Here is a 21,385-nt window from a genome sequence, read left to right on the forward strand (position 1 = left end):
GTGTAGAAACGGGGTCAGTCTCGATGGGGTGTAGAAACGGGGTCAGTCTCGATGGAGTGTAGAAACGGGGTCAGTCTCGATGGAGTGTAGAAACGGGGTCAGTCTCGATGGAGTGTAGAAACGGGGTCAGCCTCGATGGAGTGTAGAAACGGGGTCAGCCTCGATGGAGTGTAGAAACGGGGTCAGTCTCGATGGAGTGTAGAAACGGGGTCAGCCTCGCTGGAGTGTAGAAACGGGGTCAGTCTCGATGGAGTGTAGAAACGGGGTCAGTCTCGATGCGGTGTAGAAACGGGGTCAGTCTCGATGCGGTGTAGAAACGGGGTCAGTCTCGATGCGGTGTAGAAACGGGGTCAGTCTCGATGCGGTGTAGAAACGGAGTCAGTCTCGATGGAGTGTAGAAACGGGGTCAGTCTCGATGGAGTGTAGAAACGGGGTCAGTCTCGATGGCGTGTAGAAACGGGGTCAGTCTCGATGGCGTGTAGAAACGGGGTCAGTCTCGATGGCGTGTAGAAACGGGGTCAGTCTCGATGGCGTGTAGAAACGGGGTCAGTCTCGATGGCGTGTAGAAACGGGGTCAGTCTCGATGGCGTGTAGAAACGGGGTCAGTCTCGATGGCGTGTAGAAACGGGGTCAGTCTCGATGGCGTGTAGAAACGGGGTCAGTCTCGATGGCGTGTAGAAACGGGGTCAGTCTCGATGGCGTGTAGAAACGGGGTCAGTCTCGATGGCGTGTAGAAACGGGGTCAGTCTCGATGCGGTGTAGAAACGGGGTCAGTCTCGATGCGGTGTAGAAACGGGGTCAGTCTCGATGCGGTGTAGAAACGGGGTCAGTCTCGATGCGGTGTAGAAACGGGGTCAGTCTCGATGCGGTGTAGAAACGGGGTCAGTCTCGATGCGGTGTAGAAACGGGGCCAGTCTCGATGCGGTGTAGAAACGGGGCCAGTCTCGATGCGGTGTAGAAACGGGGCCAGTCTCGATGCGGTGTAGAAACGGGGCCAGTCTCGATGCGGTGTAGAAACGGGGCCAGTCTCGATGCGGTGTAGAAACGGGGCCAGTCTCGATGCGGTGTAGAAACGGGGCCAGTCTCGATGCGGTGTAGAAACGGGGCCAGTCTCGATGCGGTGTAGAAACGGGGCCAGTCTCGATGCGGTGTAGAAACGGGGCCAGTCTCGATGCGGTGTAGAAACGGGGCCAGTCTCGATGCGGTGTAGAAACGGGGCCAGTCTCGATGCGGTGTAGAAACGGGGCCAGTCTCGATGCGGTGTAGAAACGGGGCCAGTCTCGATGCGGTGTAGAAACGGGGCCAGTCTCGATGCGGTGTAGAAACGGGGCCAGTCTCGATGCGGTGTAGAAACGGGGCCAGTCTCGATGCGGTGTAGAAACGGGGCCAGTCTCGATGCGGTGTAGAAACGGGGCCAGTCTCGATGCGGTGTAGAAACGGGGCCAGTCTCGATGCGGTGTAGAAACGGGGCCAGTCTCGATGCGGTGTAGAAACGGGGCCAGTCTCGATGCGGTGTAGAAACGGGGCCAGTCTCGATGCGGTGTAGAAACGGGGTCAGTCTCGATGCGGTGTAGAAACGGGGTCAGTCTCGATGCGGTGTAGAAACGGGGTCAGTCTCGATGCAGCGTAGAAACGGGGTCAGTCTCGATGCGGTGTAGAAACGGGGTCAGTCTCGATGGAGTGTAGAAACGGGGTCAGTCTCGATGGAGTGTAGAAACGGGGTCAGTCTCGATGGAGTGTAGAAACGGGGTCAGTCTCGATGGAGTGTAGAAACGGGGTCAGTCTCGATGGAGTGTAGAAACGGGGTCAGTCTCGATGGGGTGTAGAAACGGGGTCAGTCTCGATGCAGTGTAGAAACGGGGTCAGTCTTGATGCAGTGTAGAAACGGGTCAGTCTTGATGCAGTGTAGAAACGGGGTCAGTCTCTGGACCAGAGCTAGACAAAGGACAGGCAGAAGAGTAGCTCTGGTCCAGGGCCCTCTACTAGGGGGACTGAGTAACAACACTCTGGACCAGAGCTAGACAAAGGACAGACAGAAGAGTAGCTCTGGGCCTGTTCCTCTACTAGGGGGACTGAGTAACAACACTCTGGACCAGAGCTAGACAAAGGACAGACAGAAGAGTAGCTCTGGTCCAGGGCCCTCTACTAGGGGGACTGAGTAACAACACCCTGGACCAGAGCTAGACAAAGGACAGGCAGAAGAGTAGCTCTGGTCCAGGGCCCTCTACTAGGGGGACTGAGTAACAACACTCTGGACCAGAGCTAGACAAAGGACAGACAGAAGAGTAGCTCTGGTCCAGGGCCCTCTACTAGGGGGACTGAGTAACAACACCCTGGACCAGAGCTAGACAAAGGACAGACAGAAGAGTAGCTCTGGTCCAGGGCCCTCTACTAGGGGGACTGAGTAACAACACTCTGGACCAGAGCTAGACAAAGGACAGACAGAAGAGTAGCTCTGGTCCAGGGCCCTCTACTAGGGGGACTGAGTAACAACACTCTGGACCAGAGCTAGACAAAGGACAGACAGAAGAGTAGCTCTGGTCCAGGGCCCTCTACTAGGGGGACTGAGTAACAACACCCTGGACCAGAGCTAGACAAAGGACAGACAGAAGAGTAGCTCTGGTCCAGGGCCCTCTACTAGGGGGACTGAGTAACAACACTATGGACCAGAGCTAGACAAAGGACAGACAGAAGAGTAGCTCTGGGCCTGTTCCTCTACTAGGGGGACTGAGTAACAACACTCTGGACCAGAGCTAGACAAAGGACAGACAGAAGAGTAGCTCTGGTCCTGGGCCTGTTCCTCTACTAGGGGGACTGAGTAACAACACCCTGGACCAGAGCTAGACAAAGGACAGACAGAAGAGTAGCTCTGGGCCAGGGCTCAGGGGTAATATATATATACATGTATAAAGCCAGGTAACTATGATGTACCAGTTCATGTACATCAACAATACCAACAATGGTCAAAATATCATTCAAGTGTCATCATTGAAAGCTATACGTTGAGAGAAGACATTTTCAAATGACTGTAGAGTACAGTATGTAGTGAATATAACATTACAGACTGTAGAGTAGTGAATATAACATTACAGACTGTAGAGTAGTGAATATAACATTACAGACTGTAGAGTAGTGAATATAACATTACAGACAGTACACCCTATAATACTGATATTATTAGCAGGGGAAAAAATTTAACAGGGACTAAGAATAAAGTGGACAGGTTTCTAGCGTCCAGGGAGGATGTTTTAGTCAGATTAAAACAGGGACTAAGAATAAAGTGGACAGGTTTTAGTCAGATTAAAACAGGGACTAAGAATAAAGTGGACAGGTTTCTAGCATCCAGGGAGGATGTTTTAGTCAGATTAAAACAGGGACTAAGAATAAAGAGGACAGGTTTTAGTCAGATTAAAACAGGGACTAAGAATAAAGTGGACAGGTTTCTAGCATCCAGGGAGGATGTTTTAGTCAGATTAAAACAGGGACTAAGAATAAAGTGGACAGGTTTTAGTCAGATTAAAACAGGGACTAAGAATAAAGTGGACAGGTTTTAGTCAGATTAAAACAGGGACTAAGAATAAAGTGGACAGGTTTTAGTCAGATTAAAACAGGGACTAAGAATAAAGTGGACAGGTTTCTAGCATCCAGGGAGGATGTTTTAGTCAGATTAAAACAGGGACTAAGAATAAAGAGGACAGGTTTTAGTCAGATTAAAACAGGGACTAAGAATAAAGTGGACAGGTTTTAGTCAGATTAAAACAGGGACTAAGAATGAAGTGGACAGGTTTTAGTCAGATTAAAACAGGGACTAAGAATAAAGTGGACAGGTTTTAGTCAGATTAAAACAGGGACTAAGAATAAAGTGGACAGGTTTTAGTCAGATTAAAACAGGGACTAAGAATAAAGTGGACAGGTTTCTAGCGTCCAGGGAGGATGTTTTAGTCAGATTAAAACAGGATGAGACCAATGAAATAACTGCAATGCAAAGTTATATACACACACCGACTACACTAAACATTAGGAACACCAAAATATTGAGTTGTACCCCCCCTTCCCCTTCCCCCTCCCCCTCCCGCTCAGAAAAGCCTTAATTCTTCAGGGTATGGACTTCACAAGGTGTCGAAAGCAATCCACAGGGACGCTGGCCTCATGTTGACTCCAATGCTCCCCACAGTTGTGTCAAATTGGCTAGATGTCCTTTGGATGGTGATACATGCGGGAAACAGCAGCTTTGCAGTTCTTGACACAAACCGGGGCGACTGGCACTTAGTACCATACTCCGTTAAAAAAAAGGCACTTAAATATTTTTGTCTTGAAACATTCGCAATCCACGTCTCAATTGTCTCGAGGCTTGAAAGTCCTTCTTTAAACCCCGTCTCCTCCCCGTCTTCTTATACACTGATTGAAGTGGATTTAACAAGTGACATCAATAAGGGATCATAGGTTTCACCTGGATTCACCTGGTCAGTCTGTGTCATGGACAGAATAGGTGTTCTTAATGTTTTGTCCACTCAGTGTGTGTGTGAGATATATATGTGTGTGTGTGTGTGTGTGTGTGTGTGAGAGATAAATATGTGTGTGTGTGTGTGTGTGTGTGTGTGTGTGTGTGTGTGTGTGTGTGTGTGTGTGTGATATATGTGTGTGTGTGTGTGTGTGTGTGTGATATATGTGTGTGTGTGTGTGTGTGTGTGTGTGTGTGTGTGTTATATATGTGTGTGTGTGTGTGTGATATGTGTGTGTGATATGTGTGTGTGTGAGTGTGAGTGTGAGTGTGAGTGTGAGTGTGAGTGTGAGTGTGAGTGTGAGTGTGTGTGTGTGTGTGTGTGTGTGTGTGTGAGTGTGAGTGTGTGTGAGATATATATGTGATATACACATAGATACATATAACTATCCATAAAGTCCACATCAATATGCATTTATTTCTCAGTCTGTGTTTAACACAATGCTGTGTAGTTCAGCGACAACTTGGTCCTATTCATTAGGACACATCGTACTAAAATGTTTTGAAACACATACCGGAAACAAGAGTTCATCATCGGTTTTGGTGCCTAATGAATATGACTCAGTCTGTCTCCAGGGCCCACCCTGTCATCCTCCGTCTCTCCCCAGGGCCCACCCAGTCCTCCTCCGTCTCTCCCCAGGGCCCACCCAGTCCTCCTCAGTCTCTCCCCAGGGCCCACCCAGTCCTCCTCAGTCTCTCCCCAGGGCCCACCCAGTCCTCCTCAGTCTCTCCCCAGGGCCCACCCAGTCATCCTCCGTCTCTCCCCAGGGCCCACCCAGTCCTCCTCCGTCTCTCCCCAGGGCCCACCCAGTCATCCTCCGTCTCTCCCCAGGGCCCACCCAGTCATCCTCCGTCTCTCCCCAGGGCCCACCCAGTCATCCTCCGTCTCTCCCCAGGGCCCACCCAGTCATCCTCCGTCTCTCCCCAGGGCCCACCCAGTCATCCTCCGTCTCTCCCCAGGGCCCACCCAGTCCTCCTCCGTCTCTCCCCAGGGCCCACCCAGTCCTCCTCCGTCTCTCCCCAGGGCCCACCCAATCATCCCCCGTCTCTCCCCAGGGCCCACCCACTCCTCCTCCGTCTCTCCCCAGGGCCCACCCAATCATCCCCCGTCTCTCCCCAGGGCCCACCCAGTCATCCTCCGTCTCTCCCCAGGGCCCACCCAATCATCCCCCGTCTCTCTCCAGGGCCCACCCAGTCATCCCCCGTCTCTCCCCAGGGCCCACCCAGTCATCCCCCGTCTCTCTCCAGGGCCCACGCAGTCCTCCTCCGTCTCTCTCCAGGGCCCACCCAGTCCTCCTCCGTCTCTCCCCAGGGCCCACCCAATCATCCCCCGTCTCTCCCCAGGGCCCACCCAGTCATCCTCCGTCTCTCCCCAGGGCCCACCCAATCATCCCCCGTCTCTCTCCAGGGCCCACCCAGTCCTCCTCCGTCTCTCCCCAGGGCCCACCCAATCATCCCCCGTCTCTCCCCAGGGCCCACCCACTCCTCCTCCGTCTCTCCCCAGGGCCCACCCAATCATCCCCCGTCTCTCCCCAGGGCCCACCCAGTCATCCTCCGTCTCTCCCCAGGGCCCACCCAATCATCCCCCGTCTCTCTCCAGGGCCCACCCAGTCATCCCCCGTCTCTCCCCAGGGCCCACCCAGTCATCCCCCGTCTCTCTCCAGGGCCCACGCAGTCCTCCTCCGTCTCTCTCCAGGGCCCACCCAGTCCTCCTCCGTCTCTCCCCAGGGCCCACCCAATCATCCCCCGTCTCTCCCCAGGGCCCACCCAGTCATCCTCCGTCTCTCCCCAGGGCCCACCCAATCATCCCCCGTCTCTCTCCAGGGCCCACCCAGTCCTCCTCCGTCTCTCCCCAGGGCCCACCCAGTCCTCCTCCGTCTCTCCCCAGGGCCCACCCAGTCCTCCTCCGTCTCTCCCCAGGGCCCACCCGTTCATCCTCCGTCTCTCTCCAGGGCCCACCCAGTCCGCTCCACCATCGTAGTCCTGTGAGCTCGAGGACGACGGTGGCGGCGGTTCCTTGGTCTTGGGAGCGTCTTCTCTGCTGCTGGTGAAGTCTGTAGACCTCTATACAGCACGTACTTTGAAAAGAAACCAAAGAAACTGTGATTTGGGGGTGAGGGGTCAGGTCAAAGCCTAATATAAAGATAAGGGGTCAGGTCAAAGCCTAATATAAAGATAAGGGGTCAGGTCCTAATATAAAGATAAGGGGTCAGGTCCTAATATAAAGATAAGGGGTCAGGTCCTAATATAAAGATAAGGGGTCAGGTCCTAATATAAAGATAAGGGGTCAGGTCCTAATATAAAGATAAGGGGTCAGGTCCTAATATAAAGATAAGGGGTCAGGTCCTAATATAAAGATAAGGGGTCAGGTCCTAATATAAAGATAAGGGGTCAGGTCCTAATATAAAGATAAGGGGTCAGGTCCTAATATAAAGATAAGGGGTCAGGTCCTAATATAAAGATAAGGGGTCAGGTCCTAATATAAAGATAAGGGGTCAGGTCCTAATATAAAGATAAGGGGTCAGGTCCTAATATAAAGATAAGGGGTCAGGTCCTAATATAAAGATAAGGGGTCAGGTCCTAATATAAAGATAAGGGGTCAGGTCAAAGCCTAATATAATTGTCTTCAGAGGACAAATAATGTTGTTTGAATTGAAGGTGGGGCTTGGGGTTGGAAAAACCAATCAGGTAAGGAAGGAGTAGCCTGGTGGAGGGGAGGGGCTAGGATATGACATCATGAACGTCGCTGTTAGGTCGTTGTTGGCGGTTGGCCACAGGGGGGGGAGGGGCTAGGATATGACATCATGAACGTCGCTGTTAGGTCGTTGTTGGCGGTTGGCCACAGGGGGGGGAGGGGCTAGGATATGACATCATGAACGTCGCTGTTAGGTCGTTGTTGGCGGTTGGCCACAGGGGGGGGAGGGGCTAGGATATGACATCATGAACGTCGCTGTTAGGTCGTTGTTGGCGGTTGGCCACGGGGGGGGAGGGGCTAGGATATGACATCATGAACGTCGCCGTTAGGTCGTTGTTGGCGGTTGGCCACAGGGGGGGGAGGGGCTAGGATATGACATCATGAACGTCGCTGTTAGGTCGTTGTTGGCGGTTGGCCACGGGGGGGGAGGGGCTAGGATATGACATCATGAACGTCGCTGTTAGGTCGTTGTTGGCGGTTGGCCACGGGGGGGGAGGGGCTAGGATATGACATCATGAACGTCGCCGTTAGGTCGTTGTTGGCGGTTGGCCACAGGGGGGGGAGGGGCTAGGATATGACATCATGAACGTCGCTGTTAGGTCGTTGTTGGCGGTTGGCCACGGGGGGGGAGGGGCTAGGATATGACATCATGAACGTCGCTGTTAGGTCGTTGTTGGCGGTTGGCCATGGGGGGGGAGGGGCTAGGATATGACATCATGAACGTCGCCGTTAGGTCGTTGTTGGCGGTTGGCCACGGGAGGGGAGGGGCTAGGATATGACATCATGAACGTCGCTGTTAGGTCGTTGTTGGTGGTTGGCCACGGGAGGGGAGGGGCTAGGATATGACATCATGAGTGTCGCTGTTAGGTCGTTGTTGGCGGTTGGCCACAGGGGGGAGGGGCTTGCCGAAGAACTCTAAGAGAGTGAGGAGGAGGAGGAGAGAGGAGGAAGAGGAGGAGGAGGAGGAGAGAGGAGGAGACAGGACTAAATTAGCTACATCTATGTAAGGCTGGCTACTGGTTTCTGTTAGCTGAAATCAAAAAACACACAGCATGTCAGAAATGTGTTCTGACAACTTCCTGTACAATATTAACACGGTCAACGACATACAGCCCATACATGGAGATGACCTAAAGAGACAGGGCACAGCTGGCATGTAGGATATATGGAGGATCAACAGAGAGATTTAATCCAACTTCCATCAGACAGAGAAGACCATGTAGGATGACATGCTCTGTAGACAGAGGGGTAATGGGGTCAGTGGTGTTTAACATGCTCTGTAGACAGAGGTAATGGGGTCAGTGGTGTTTAACATGCTCTGTAGACAGAGGGGTAATGGGGTCAGTGGTGTTTAACATGCTCTGTAGACAGAGAGGTAATGGGGTCAGTGGTGTTTAACATGCTCTGTAGACAGAGAGGGGTAATGGGGTCAGTGGTGTTTAACATGCTCTGTAGACAGAGAGGGGTAATGGGGTCAGTGGTGTTTAACATGCTCTGTAGACAGAGAGGTAATGGGGTCAGTGGTGTTTAACATGCTCTGTAGACAGAGAGGTAATGGGGTCAGTGTTTAACATGCTCTGTAGACAGAGAGGTAATGGGGTCAGCGATGTTTAACATGCTCTGTAGACAGAGAGGTAATGGGGTCAGTGTTGTTTAACATGCTCTGTAGACAGAGAGAGGTAATGGGGTCAGTGGTGTTTAACATGCTCTGTAGACAGAGGGGTAATGGGGTCGGTGGTGTTTAACATGCTCTGTAGACAGAGAGGTAATGGGGTCAGTGGTGTTTAACATGCTCTGTAGACAGAGAGGGGTAATGGGGTCGGTGGTGTTTAACATGCTCTGTAGACAGAGAGAGGTAATGGGGTCGGTGGTGTTTAACATGCTCTGTAGACAGAGAGGTAATGGGGTCGGTGGTGTTTAACATGCTCTGTAGACAGAGGGGTAATGGGGTCATTGGTGTTTAACATGCTCTGTAGACAGAGAGGTAATGGGGTCAGTGTTGTTTAACATGCTCTGTAGACAGAGGGGTAATGGGGTCAGTGGTGTTTAACATGCTCTGTAGACAGAGAGGTAATGGGGTCGGTGGTGTTTAACATGCTCTGTAGACAGAGAGGGGTAATGGGGTCAGTGGTGTTTAACATGCTCTGTAGACAGAGAGGTAATGGGGTCAGTGGTGTTTAACATGCTCTGTAGACAGAGAGGTAATGGGGTCAGTGGTGTTTAACATGCTCTGTAGACAGAGGTAATGGGGTCAGTGTTGTTTAACATGCTCTGTAGACAGAGAGGTAATGGGGTCGGTGGTGTTTAACATGCTCTGTAGACAGAGAGGTAATGGGGTCGGTGGTGTTTAACATGCTCTGTAGACAGAGAGGGGTAATGGGGTCGGTGGTGTTTAACATGCTCTGTAGACAGAGAGGTAATGGGGTCAGTGGTGTTTAACATGCTCTGTAGACAGAGAGGTAATGGGGTCGGTGGTGTTTAACATGCTCTGTAGACAGAGGGGTAATGGGGTCAGTGTTGTTTAACATGCTCTGTAGACAGAGAGGTAACGGGGTCAGTGGTGTTTAACATGCTCTGTAGACAGAGGGGTAATGGGGTCAGTGGTGTTTAACATGCTCTGTAGACAGAGAGGTAACGGGGTCAGTGGTGTTTAACATGCTCTGTAGACAGAGAGGTAACGGGGTCAGTGGTGTTTAACATGCTCTGTAGACAGAGAGGTAATGGGGTCAGTGGTGTTTAACATGCTCTGTAGACAGAGAGGTAATGGGGTCAGTGGTGTTTAACATGCTCTGTAGACAGAGAGGTAATGGGGTCAGTGGTGTTTAACATGCTCTGTAGACAGAGAGGTAACGGGGTCAGTGGTGTTTAACATGCTCTGTAGACAGAGAGGTAATGGGGTCAGTGGTGTTTAACATGCTCTGTAGACAGAGAGGTAATGGGGTCAGTGTTGTTTAACATGCTCTGTAGACAGAGAGGGGTAATGGGGTCAGTGGTGTTTAACATGCTCTGTAGACAGAGGTAATGGGGTCAGTGGTGTTTAACATGCTCTGTAGACAGAGAGGTAATGGGGTCAGTGGTGTTTAACATGCTCTGTAGACAGAGAGGTAATGGGGTCAGCGATGTTTAACATGCTCTGTAGACAGAGAGGTAATGGGGTCAGTGGTGTTTAACATGCTCTGTAGACAGAGAGGGGTAATGGGGTCAGTGGTGTTTAACATGCTCTGTAGACAGAGAGGTAATGGGGTCAGTGTTGTTTAACATGCTCTGTAGACAGAGAGAGGTAATGGGGTCAGTGGTGTTTAACATGCTCTGTAGACAGAGGGGTAATGGGGTCGGTGGTGTTTAACATGCTCTGTAGACAGAGAGGTAATGGGGTCAGTGGTGTTTAACATGCTCTGTAGACAGAGAGGGGTAATGGGGTCGGTGGTGTTTAACATGCTCTGTAGACAGAGAGAGGTAATGGGGTCGGTGGTGTTTAACATGCTCTGTAGACAGAGAGGTAATGGGGTCAGTGGTGTTTAACATGCTCTGTAGACAGAGAGGTAATGGGGTCGGTGGTGTTTAACATGCTCTGTAGACAGAGAGGGGTAATGGGGTCAGTGGTGTTTAACATGCTCTGTAGACAGAGAGGTAATGGGGTCAGTGGTGTTTAACATGCTCTGTAGACAGAGGGGTAATGGGGTCAGTGTTGTTTAACATGCTCTGTAGACAGAGAGGTAATGGGGTCGGTGGTGTTTAACATGCTCTGTAGACAGAGGGGTAATGGGGTCAGTGGTGTTTAACATGCTCTGTAGACAGAGAGGTAATGGGGTCAGTGGTGTTTAACATGCTCTGTAGACAGAGAGGTAATGGGGTCAGTGGTGTTTAACATGGAAGAAGAGACATCAGCTGTTAGTGAAAGAGAAGAAAAAAGCAGCATGACATGAACAGGCTGCTAGATGAAGAACAGACAAGACGGTTAGTTAGTAGTTAGTTAGTGGTGGTGGAGTTAGTCAGATGACAGGTCTAGACAGTCACTTTAAACAGCATTACCAGATCGGCTCCTATCGCCAAGAGGCTCCAGTTTGGGAAGCCGAGACATTATGGGAGTAGCCCATCCCACTAAAACAACAACACAACAGATTATTAAGAGAAGCCCATCCCACTATAACAACAACACAACAGATTATTAAGAGAAGCCCATCCCACTAAAACAACACAGATTATTAAGAGAAGCCCATCCCACTATAACAACAACACAACAGATTATTAAGAGAAGCCCATCCCACTATAACAACAACACAACAGATTATTAAGAGAAGCCCATCCCACTATAACAACAACACAACAGATTATTAAGAGAAGCCCATCCCACTATAACAACAACACAACAGATTATTAAGAGAAGCCCATCCCACTAAAACAACAACACAACAGATTATTAAGAGAAGCCCATCCCACTATAACAACAACACAACAGATTATTAAGAGAAGCCCATCCCACTATAACAACAACACAACAGATTATTAAGAGAAGCCCATCCCACTATAACAACAACACAACAGATTATTAAGAGAAGCCCATCCCACTATAACAACAACACAACAGATTATTAAGAGAAGCCCATCCCACTAAAACAACAACACAGCAGATTATTAAAAGAAGCCCATCCCACTATAACAACAACACAACAGATTATTAAGAGAAGCCCATCCCACTATAACAACAACACAACAGATTATTAAGAGAAGCCCATCCCACTATAACAACAACACAACAGATTATTAAGAGAAGCCCATCCCACTAAAACAACACAACAGATTATTAAGAGAAGCCCATCCCACTATAACAACAACACAACAGATTATTAAGAGAAGCCCATCCCACTATAACAACAACACAACAGATTATTAAGAGAAGCCCATCCCACTATAACAACAACACAACAGATTATTAAGAGAAGCCCATCCTACTAAAACAACAACACAACAGATTATTAAGAGAAGCCCATCCCACTAAAACAACAACACAACAGATTATTAAGAGAAACCCATCCCACTATAACAACAACACAACAGATTATTAAGAGAAGCCAATCCCACTATAACAACAACACAACAGATTATTAAGAGAAGCCCATCCCACTATAACAACAACACAACAGATTATTAAGAGAAGCCCATCCCACTATAACAACAACACAACAGATTATTAAGAGTAGCCCATCCCACTATAACAACAACACAACAGATTATTAAGAGTAGCCCATCCCACTATAACAACAACACAACAGATTATTAAGAGAAGCCCATCCCACTATAACAACAACACAACAGATTATTAAGAGAAGCCCATCCCACTAAAACAACAACAACACAGATTATTAAGAGAAGCCCATCCCACTATAACAACAACACAACAGATTATTAAGAGAAGCTCAACCCACTAAAACAACAACACAACAGATTATTAAGAGAAGCCCATCCCACTATAACAACAACACAGATTATTAAGAGAAGCCCATCCCACTATAACAACAACACAACAGATTATTAAGAGAAGCCCATCCCACTATAACAACAACACAACAGATTATTAAGAGAAGCCCCTCCCACTAAAACAACAACACAACAGATTATTAAGAGAAGCCCATCCCACTATAACAACAACAACAGATTATTAAGAGAAGCCCATCCCACTAAAACAACAACACAACAGATTATTAAGAGAAGCCCATCCCACTATAACAACAACACAGATTATTAAGAGAAGCCCATCCCACTATAACAACAACACAACAGATTATTAAGAGAAGCCCATCCCACTAAAACAACACAGATTATTAAGAGAAGCCCATCCCACTATAACAACAACACAACAGATTATTAAGAGAAGCCCATCCCACTATAACAACAACAACACAGATTATTAAGAGAAGCCCATCCCACTATAACAACAACACAACAGATTATTAAGAGTAGCCCATCCCACTATAACAACAACACAACAGATTATTAAGAGAAGCCCATCCCACTATAACAACAACACAACAGATTATTAAGAGAAGCCCATCCCACTATAACAACAACACAACAGATTATTAAGAGAAGCCCATCCCACTATAACAACAACACAACAGATTATTAAGAGAAGCCCATCCCACTATAACAACAACACAACAGATTATTAAGAGAAGCCCATCCCACTATAACAACAACACAGATTATTAAGAGAAGCCCATCCCACTATAACAACACAACAGATTATTAAGAGAAGCCCATCCCACTATAACAACAACACAACAGATTATTAAGAGAAGCCCATCCCACTAAAACAACACAGATTATTAAGAGAAGCCCATCCCACTATAACAACAACACAACAGATTATTAAGAGAAGCCCATCCCACTATAACAACAACAACACAGATTATTAAGAGAAGCCCATCCCACTATAACAACAACACAACAGATTATTAAGAGTAGCCCATCCCACTATAACAACAACACAACAGATTATTAAGAGAAGCCCATCCCACTATAACAACACAGATTATTAAGAGAAGCCCATCCCACTATAACAACAACACAACAGATTATTAAGAGAAGCCCATCCCACTATAACAACACAGATTATTAAGAGAAGCCCATCCCACTATAACAACAACACAGATTATTAAGAGAAGCCCATCCCACTATAACAACAACACAACAGATTATTAAGAGAAGCCCATCCCACTATAACAACAACACAGATTATTAAGAGAAGCCCATCCCACTATAACAACACAACAGATTATTAAGAGAAGCCCATCCCACTAAAACAACACAACAGATTATTAAGAGAAGCCCATCCCACTATAACAACAACACAACAGATTATTAAGAGAAGCCCATCCCACTAAAACAACACAGATTATTAAGAGAAGCCCATCCCACTATAACAACACAACAGATTATTAAGAGAAGCCCATCCCACTATAACAACACAACAGATTATTAAGAGAAGCCCATCCCACTATAACAACACAACAGATTATTAAGAGAAGCCCATCCCACTATAACAACAACACAACAGATTATTAAGAGTAGCCCATCCCACTATAACAACAACACAACAGATTATTAAGAGAAGCCCATCCCACTATAACAACAACAACACAGATTATTAAGAGAAGCCCATCCCACTATAACAACAACACAACAGATTATTAAGAGAAGCCCATCCCACTATAACAACAACACAACAGATTATTAAGAGTAGCCCATCCCACTATAACAACAACACAACAGATTATTAAGAGAAGCCCATCCCACTATAACAACAACACAACAGATTATTAAGAGAAGCCCATCCCACTATAACAACAACACAACAGATTATTAAGAGAAGCCCATCCCACTATAACAACAACACAACAGATTATTAAGAGAAGCCCATCCCACTATAACAACAACACAACAGATTATTAAGAGAAGCCCATCCCACTATAACAACACAACAGATTATTAAGAGAAGCCCATCGCACTATAACAACAACACAACAGATTATTAAGAGAAGCCCATCCCACTAAAACAACAACACAACAGATTATTAAGAGAAGCCCATCCCACTATAACAACACAGATTATTAAGAGAAGCCCATCCCACTATAACAACAACACAACAGATTATTAAGAGAAGCCCATCCCACTATAACAACACAGATTATTAAGAGAAGCCCATCCCACTATAACAACAACACAACAGATTATTAAGAGAAGCCCATCCCACTATAACAACAACACAACAGATTATTAAGAGAAGCCCATCCCACTATAACAACAACAACACAGATTATTAAGAGAAGCCCATCCCACTATAACAACACAACAGATTATTAAGAGAAGCCCATCCCACTAAAACAACACAACAGATTATTAAGAGAAGCCCATCCCACTATAACAACAACACAACAGATTATTAAGAGAAGCCCATCCCACTAAAACAACACAGATTATTAAGAGAAGCCCATCCCACTATAACAACACAACAGATTATTAAGAGAAGCCCATCCCACTATAACAACACAACAGATTATTAAGAGAAGCCCATCCCACTATAACAACAACACAACAGATTATTAAGAGAAGCCCATCCCACTATAACAACAACACAACAGATTATTAAGAGAAGCCCATCCCACTATAACAACAACACAACAGATTATTAAGAGAAGCCCATCCCACTATAACAACAACACAACAGATTATTAAGAGAAGCCCATCCCACTATAACAACACAACAGATTATTAAGAAGCCCATCGCACTATAACAACAACACAACAGATTATTAAGAGAAGCCCATCCCACTAAAACAACAACACAACAGATTATTAAGAGAAGCCCATCCCACTATAACAACACAGATTATTAAGAGAAGCCCATCCCACTATAACAACAACACAACAGATTATTAAGAGAAGCCCATCCCACTATAACAACACAGATTATTAAGAGAAGCCCATCCCACTATAACAACAACACAGATTATTAAGAGAAGCCCATCCCACTATAACAACAACACAACAGATTATTAAGAGAAGCCCATCCCACTATAACAACAACAACACAGATTATTAAGAGAAGCCCATCCCACTATAACAACACAACAGATTATTAAGAGAAGCCCATCCCACTAAAACAACACAACAGATTATTAAGAGAAGCCCATCCCACTATAACAACAACACAACAGATTATTAAGAGAAGCCCATCCCACTAAAACAACACAGATTATTAAGAGAAGCCCATCCCACTATAACAACACAACAGATTATTAAGAGAAGCCCATCCCACTATAACAACACAACAGATTATTAAGAGAAGCCCATCCCACTATAACAACACAACAGATTATTAAGAGAAGCCCATCCCACTATAACAACAACACAACAGATTATTAAGAGTAGCCCATCCCACTATAACAACAACACAACAGATTATTAAGAGAAGCCCATCCCACTATAACAACAACAACACAGATTATTAAGAGAAGCCCATCCCACTATAACAACAACACAACAGATTATTAAGAGAAGCCCATCCCACTATAACAACAACACAACAGATTATTAAGAGTAGCCCATCCCACTATAACAACAACACAACAGATTATTAAGAGAAGCCCATCCCACTATAACAACAACACAACAGATTATTAAGAGAAGCCCATCCCACTATAACAACAACACAACAGATTATTAAGAGAAGCCCATCCCACTATAACAACAACACAACAGATTATTAAGAGAAGCCCATCGCACTATAACAACACAACAGATTATTAAGAGAAGCCCATCGCACTATAACAACAACACAACAGATTATTAAGAGAAGCCCATCCCACTATAACAACACAGATTATTAAGAGAAGCCCATCCCACTATAACAACACAGATTATTAAGAGAAGCCCATCCCACTATAACAACACAGATTATTAAGAGAAGCCCATCCCACTATAACAACAACACAACAGATTATTAAGAGAAGCCCATCCCACTATAACAACAACACAACAGATTATTAAGAGAAGCCCATCCCACTATAACAACAACAACACAGATTATTAAGAGAAGCCCATCCCACTATAACAACACAACAGATTATTAAGAGAAGCCCATCCCACTAAAACAACACAACAGATTATTAAGAGAAGCCCATCCCACTATAACAACAACACAACAGATTATTAAGAGAAGCCCATCCCACTAAAACAACACAGATTATTAAGAGAAGCCCATCCCACTATAACAACACAACAGATTATTAAGAGAAGCCCATCCCACTATAACAACAACAACACAGATTATTAAGAGAAGCCCATCCCACTATAACAACACAACAGATTATTAAGAGAAGCCCATCCCACTATAACAACAACACAACAGATTATTAAGAGTAGCCCATCCCACTATAACAACAACACAACAGATTATTAAGAGAAGCCCATCCCACTAAAACAACAACAACACAGATTGTTAAGAGAAGCCCATCCCACTATAACAACAACACAACAGATTATTAAGAGTAGCCCATCCCACTATAACAACAACACAACAGATTATTAAGAGAAGCCCATCCCACTATAACAACAACACAACAGATTATTAAGAGAAGCCCATCCCACTAAAACAACAACACAGATTATTAAGAGAAGCCCATCCCACTATAACAACAACACAGATTATTAAGAAAAGCCCATCCCACTAAAACAACAACACAACAGATTATTAAGAGAAGCCCATCCCACTATAACAACAACACAGATTATTAAGAGAAGCCCATCCCACTATAACAACAACACAACAGATTATTAAGAGAAGCCCATCCCACTATAACAACAACACAACAGATTATTAAGAGAAGCCCATCCCACTAAAACAACACAGATTATTAAGAGAAGCCCATCCCACTATAACAACAACACAACAGATTATTAAGAGAAGCCCATCCCACTATAACAACAACAACACAGATTATTAAGAGAAGCCCATCCCACTATAACAACAACACAACAGATTATTAAGAGAAGCCCATCCCACTAAAACAACACAGATTATTAAGAGAAGCCCATCCCACTAAAACAACACAGATTATTAAGAGAAGCCCATCCCACTATAACAACACAACAGATTATTAAGAGTAGCCCATCCCACTATAACAACAACACAACAGATTATTAAGAGAAGCCCATCCCACTATAACAACAACACAACAGATTATTAAGAGAAGCCCATCCCACTATAACAACAACACAACAGATTATTAAGAGAAGCCCATCCCACTATAACAACAACACAACAGATTATTAAGAGAAGCCCATCCCACTATAACAACAACACAACAGATTATTAAGAGAAGCCCATCCCACTATAACAACACAACAGATTATTAAGAGAAGCCCATCCCACTATAACAACAACACAACAGATTATTAAGAGAAGCCCATCCCACTAAAACAACAACACAACAGATTATTAAGAGAAGCCCATCCCACTATAACAACACAGATTATTAAGAGAAGCCCATCCCACTATAACAACAACAACACAGATTATTAAGAGAAGCCCATCCCACTATAACAACACAGATTATTAAGAGAAGCCCATCCCACTATAACAACACAGATTATTAAGAGAAGCCCATCCCACTAAAACAACAACACAACAGATTATTAAGAGAAGCCCATCCCACTAAAACAACAACACAACAGATTATTAAGAGAAGCCCATCCCACTATAACAACAACACAACAGATTATTAAGAGAAGCCCATCCCACTATAACAACAACACAACAGATTATTAAGAGAAGCCCATCCCACTATAACAACAACACAACAGATTATTAAGAGAAGCCCATCCCACTATAACAACAACAACAGATTATTAAGAGAAGCCCATCCCACTATAACAACAACACAACAGATTATTAAGAGAAGCCCATCCCACTATAACAACACAACAGATTATTAAGAGAAGCCCATCCCACTAAAACAACAACACAACAGATTATTAAGAGTAGCCCATCCCACTATAACAACAACACAACAGATTATTAAGAGTAGCCCATCCCACTATAACAACAACACAACAGATTATTAAGAGAAGCCCATCCCACTATAACAACAACACAACAGATTATTAAGAGTAGCCCATCCCACTATAACAACAACAGATTATTAAGAGTAGCCCATCCCACTATAACAACAACACAACAGATTATTAAGAGTAGCCCATCCCACTATAACAACAACACAACAGATTATTAAGAGTAGCCCATCCCACTATAACAACAACAGATTATTAAGAGTAGCCCATCCCACTATAACAACAACACAACAGATTATTAAGAGAAGCCCATCCCACTATAACAACAACACAACAGATTATTAAGAGTAGCCCATCCCACTATAACAACAACACAACAGATTATTAAGAGTAGCCCATCCCACTATAACAACAACAGATTATTAAGAGTAGCCCATCCCACTATAACAACAACAGATTATTAAGAGTAGCCCATCCCACTATAACAACAACACAACAGATTATTAAGAGTAGCCCATCCCACTATAACAACAACACAACAGATTATTAAGAGTAGCCCATCCCACTATAACAACAACACAACAGATTATTAAGAGAAGCCCATCCCACTATAACAACAACACAACAGATTATTAAGAGTAGCCCATCCCACTATAACAACAACACAACAGATTATTAAGAGAAGCCCAGCCCACTATAACAACACAACAGATTATTAAGAGAAGCCCATCCCACTAAAACAACAACACAACAGATTATTAAGAGAAGCCCATCCTACTATAACAACAACACAACAGATTATTAAGAGAAGCCCATCCCACTAAAACAACAACACAGATTATTAAGAGAAGCCCATCCCGCTAAAACAACAACACAACAGATTATTAAGAGAAGCCCATCCTACTATAACAACAACACAACAGATTATTAAGAGAAGCCCATCCCACTATAACAACAACACAACAGATTATTAAGAGTAGCCCATCCCACTATAACAACAACACAACAGATTATTAAGAGAAGCCCATCCCACTATAACAACACAACAGATTATTAAGAGAAGCCCATCCCACTATAACAACAACACAACAGATTATTAAGAGTAGCCCATCCCACTATAACAACAACACAACAGATTATTAAGAGAAGCCCATCCCACTATAACAACAACACAACAGATTATTAAGAGAAGCCCATCCCACTAAAACAACAACACAACAGATTATTAAGAGAAGCCCATCCCACTAAAACAACAACACAACAGATTATTAAGAGAAGCCCATCCCACTATAACAACAACACAACAGATTATTAAGAGAAGCCCATCCCACTAAAACAACAACACAACAGATTATTAAGAGAAGCCCATCCCACTATAACAACAACACAGATTATTAAGAGAAGCCCATCCCACTATAACAACAACAGATTATTAAGAGAAGCCCATCCCACTATAACAACAACACAACAGATTATTAAGAGAAGCCCATCCCACTATAACAACAACACAACAGATTATTAAGAGAAGCCCATCCCACTAAAACAACAACACAACAGATTATTAAGAGAAGCCCATCCCACTATAACAACAACACAACAGATTATTAAGAGAAGCCCATCCCACTAAAACAACAACACAGATTATTAAGAGTAGCCCATCCCACTATAACAACAACACAACAGATTATTAAGAGAAGCCCATCCCACTAAAACAACAACAGATTATTAAGAGAAGCCCATCCTACTATAACAACAGATTATTAAGAGAAGCCCATCCCACTAAAACAACAACACAACAGATTATTAAGAGAAGCCCATCCCACTAAAACAACAACACAACAGATTATTAAGAGAAGCCCATCCCTCTATAACAACAACACAGATTATTAAGAGTAGCCCATCCCACTAAAACAACAACACAACAGATTATTAAGAGAAGCCCATCCCACTATAACAACAACAGATTATTAAGAGAAGCCCATCCCACTATAACAACAACACAGATTATTAAGAGAAGCCCATCCCACTAAAACAACAACACAACAGATTAGTAAGAGAAGCCCATCCCACTAAAACAACAACACAACAGATTAGTAAGAGAAGCCCATCCCACTATAACAACAACACAACAGATTATTAAGAGAAGCCCATCCCACTATAACAACAACACAACAGATTATTAAGAGAAGCCCATCCCACTAAAACAACAACAACAGATTATTAAGAGTAGCCCATCCCACTATAACAACAACACAGATTATTAAGAGAAGCCCATCCCACTATAACAACAACACAACAGATTATTAAGAGAAGCCCATCCCACTATAACAACACAGATTATTAAGAGAAGCCCATCCCACTATAACAACAACACAACAGATTATTAAGAGTAGCCCATCCCACTAAAACAACACAGATTATTAAGAGAAGCCCATCCCACTATAACAACAACACAACAGATTATTAAGAGTAGCCCATCCCACTAAAACAACAACAGATTATTAAGAGTAGCCCATCCCACTATAACAACAACACAGATTATTAAGAGAAGCCCATCCCACTATAACAACAACACAACAGATTATTAAGAGTAGCCCATCCCACTATAACAACACAA

The 21,385-nt window shown here is 44.7% G+C and overlaps 1 protein-coding gene and 1 long non-coding RNA gene across 2 annotated transcripts in view; one reads left to right on the top strand and one right to left on the bottom strand.

The window, feature by feature from the left end:
• The first annotated feature begins 3,135 nt into the window (after window positions 1-3,135).
• On the top strand, window positions 3,136-3,488 carry LOC129842133 (uncharacterized). Its single transcript, XR_008757468.1, has 3 exons — window positions 3,136-3,223; window positions 3,289-3,331; window positions 3,397-3,488. It is a non-coding gene; the product is annotated as an uncharacterized LOC129842133 (long non-coding RNA).
• Window positions 3,489-6,301: 2,813 nt separating this feature from the next.
• Window positions 6,302-21,385, bottom strand: part of LOC129842138 (ADP-ribosylation factor-like protein 13B) — a 50,323-nt gene continuing 35,239 nt past the window's right edge. Inside the window, exons 9-10 of the mRNA XM_055910545.1 lie at window positions 11,229-11,297; window positions 6,302-8,111 (exon numbers count right to left, since the gene is read on the bottom strand). Coding sequence (XP_055766520.1) covers window positions 8,032-8,111; window positions 11,229-11,297 — 149 coding nt within the window. The 3' untranslated portion in view covers window positions 6,302-8,031. The remainder of the gene's footprint in view (window positions 8,112-11,228; window positions 11,298-21,385) is intronic.

This window comes from Salvelinus fontinalis, unplaced genomic scaffold, assembly GCF_029448725.1.
Source record: "Salvelinus fontinalis isolate EN_2023a unplaced genomic scaffold, ASM2944872v1 scaffold_0017, whole genome shotgun sequence".
Lineage (NCBI taxonomy): Eukaryota > Metazoa > Chordata > Actinopteri > Salmoniformes > Salmonidae > Salvelinus > Salvelinus fontinalis.